At 34.9% G+C, this 3,148-nt stretch overlaps 1 protein-coding gene across 1 annotated transcript; it reads left to right on the top strand.

The window, feature by feature from the left end:
* Window positions 1-2,118: 2,118 nt before the first annotated feature.
* On the top strand, window positions 2,119-3,148 carry LOC117916756 (LOB domain-containing protein 1-like). The gene is made up of 2 exons (XM_034832923.1): window positions 2,119-2,396; window positions 2,484-3,148. The coding sequence occupies exons 1-2, from the start codon at window positions 2,139-2,141 to the stop codon at window positions 2,838-2,840; spliced, it is 615 nt and encodes a 204-aa protein (XP_034688814.1). The 5' UTR covers window positions 2,119-2,138; the 3' UTR covers window positions 2,841-3,148.

Here is a 3,148-nt window from a genome sequence, read left to right on the forward strand (position 1 = left end):
AGTTAAAAACTGATGACGTTTTTCCAAGTGATTGAAAGATGGGGGACACGTTGGATTAGAAGTCAGAATAAATGGAATACTTGCAGAGAAAAAACATAAAGAAAGACTGTCACAATCGGTGGTAGGCTGTATCTACTCAAAAGACTTAACCCGTAGAGTTTTCCCATTTTCCATGTTCATGTGCGCAACCAGCTAACCAAACCTACCTTCACTTTGTTTGCTACCTCCTCCCTGAATATCACGTTACGCCACGCAGTTGTGATAGTTGTCAGGAGTAGATTTACTGGCTTGTCTCACTGCTCCCACACTCTATTTCTCATACTGAGTCATCATCAAGTTAAGAGATGGGCCTCTTTCTCTCTCGTATTTCATTTTCTATCTCTTAAAAAATTTATTCAAAACCTTGTTTGAAAATGGGGTGTTATACATTTTTCTATTTGACAAAGAGGAGAAAGAAAGAAAAGGACTAGTTTGATTATGTTTGAATAACGGACTAAGTTAACCTAAAATTCACCCATCCCGACCACCAATTATACCTCTATGAAATCATCTTCAAATTAGGGAAAAAAAAAATCAACATGTCAAATCAATAGACTTATGTCATGTTTAAGATATAGCGTCTTAAGATGGTATGTTTTAAAAAAATTCATTCAAAACCTCGTTTGAAAATGAGGTTTTATATATATATAGCATCAATTATACCTATATGAAATCATCTCCAAATTAGGGGGAAAAAATCAACATGTCAAATCAATATTCTTGTATTTAAGATTTAGAGTCAAGATGATACCTTTCTTTTCTTTGTTTGTTTATTTGTTTAGGTTTTCTTTTTTTTTTCTTTTCTTTTTTTTGAATTATCATGTCTTGATTAGTCCAAAAAAGTGGGAGACATAGTTTTCTTCCACAAGAAAATTTTGTCATGGAAAAATTTTAGGTCATTGGAGTGGGATTGGGCAATGGGTGAAAATTTGTTCAAGAAAATATGTTTAATTTCAATCGTGAAGACCGATCAAATGCATTGAATGTAATAAAAGAGAAAAACGTCTTAATTAATAACAAATATAAACCCTAATAATTTTCCGTTCCACGTCTTTTTTTAAATTTGTGTTACATAACTATTAAACACTCTTTTAATAATATTATATAAATATTTTAATTTTATTAAAATTACACGGTATCAATAAGTTTAGGAATAACACAAATTATTTTTAGATTTTCACGTGGTACACAAAGTACTTGCGCTCATTGCCCAAAGTCAAACTAGCATATGAACTATGAGGCAGGGTTGATCTTATTGTTGCTCTTAGATGATAACACTAGTTCCAAAATAACCCTTAACCAATTAATACAATTAATATAATTTAATACCTTGGACTATTGTATGATACTTTTATTTGTGACTATTTTGGTAATAGCCTTTTCATTAAAAATGTCTTTAAAGACAACCATGAGGGTCTAAATATTAAAAAAAAAAAAAATATATATATATATATATATATATATATTATTTTTATACTGTTTTATAACGAAAATATAATTTTTAAAAATATCTAATATGTGTTTAAAAATCAGACTTAGTTTGCCCGAGACAATAGTGAAATAATTTTTATTTAGAATACAAAACGAGTAATCTCATTGTAATATCAAATGAGTATTCATTCGAAGAACAAGATGAATCATAATATGTCATGCATATAATTTGATTTTATTATTTTTTAATTTAATTTAATTTTTTAATATTTAGTCCCGTTAATCAGACCAATCATAATATATTAATATGTCATTTCTATAATTTAACCATATTGCTTTGCATTCAACCTTAGTCTCGATATTTTAATTTCATTTATTTGTATTCATTTGTTTGGGGTGTCCTCTCATAATTTAGATTTCATGACATACGTTGGATGAAAAATAATGCAATTATAGTTTGATTGGGAATTCTAAAATGTGGATAGATGTAGAGGGGAAGAAGGAGCGGTCAACTGATGACGTCAAATTTCCACGCTCTTACGTCACACCTCTTCCTCATCCTCTGCCCTTGTCTTTACTTATTTATACCCACATAATGGCCTCCATCTGCTCCCACATTTCCCCACTCAACCTTCCCCGCCTCTCCTCTCCTTCCTCTCTCAATTTCGATGGCGTGCAGTGACCCTACAACCGCTCCCAACCCCACCACCACCTCTCCGTCGTCTCCTCACTCACTCTCTCCACCCTCATCCTCTACTCCTCCCCCTCCCACCATCGTCCTCAGCCCTTGTGCCGCCTGCAAGATTCTCAGGCGGCGCTGCGCCGAAAAATGTGTGTTAGCTCCCTACTTTCCTCCCACCGACCCCGCCAAATTCACCACCGCTCATCGCGTCTTCGGCGCCAGCAACATCATCAAGTTCCTACAGGTAAGAACGAGAGCCCTCAAGCTTTCACATAGTTGGCTTTTACTTGACAGATTCTAATTTTATTTTTTGTTTGAACAAATTTCTCAGGAGCTTCCAGAGTACCAGCGCGCCGATGCTGTGAGTAGCATGGTTTATGAAGCTCAAGCCAGGATTAGAGACCCAGTCTATGGGTGTACGGGAGCGATCTGTCAGCTGCAAAAACAAGTCAGCGAGCTTCAAGCGCAATTAGCAAAGGCGCAAGCCGAGCTCGTAAACATGCAATGCCAGCAAGCAAACCTTATAGCTATAATTTGTATGGAAATGTCAGAATCTCCTCAACCCTCTTCCTTCCAACAGTCACTTGACAGCTTTATCAGCCCTCCAAGCTATCAAAGCGGCTCCTGCTTCCTTGATGACAACATCACCGGAGCTGCATGGGAGCCTCTCTGGACATCATCTTTATAAATTAATTAATTAATTAGATAGTTGATTTAGGAGACAGGAGTTGAATTAATTCCCCTAACTCTGAGCTAATGGGAGAAGGAGACACTAATAGTATAAGGTAATTAATAAGATTTAAAATATTATAAGGTATGAAGAAAGGAGAAAAATTAAAGCAAGGACCATTGATGTACGACTGTATCAATGTCATCTTTAATATAAAGCGAAGTTAATCCTCCACCCCATGTTTGATTTTATTTTATCGATGGATTGCTTTATTTTTTTGTTCTAACTTTGGATGCTCTTAAGGTTGAATCTACAACAACTTTGAT

This window comes from Vitis riparia, chromosome 6 (genome assembly GCF_004353265.1).
Source record: "Vitis riparia cultivar Riparia Gloire de Montpellier isolate 1030 chromosome 6, EGFV_Vit.rip_1.0, whole genome shotgun sequence".
Lineage (NCBI taxonomy): Eukaryota > Viridiplantae > Streptophyta > Magnoliopsida > Vitales > Vitaceae > Vitis > Vitis riparia.

Coding starts and splice junctions, on each gene's coding strand:
- LOC117916756 (XM_034832923.1), top strand. CDS start 2,139: ATGGCGTGCAGTGACCCTACAACCGCTCCCAACCCCACCACCACCTCT. Junction 2,397..2,483: donor ACATCATCAAGTTCCTACAG/GTAAGAACGAGA, acceptor CAAATTTCTCAG/GAGCTTCCAGAGTACCAGCG.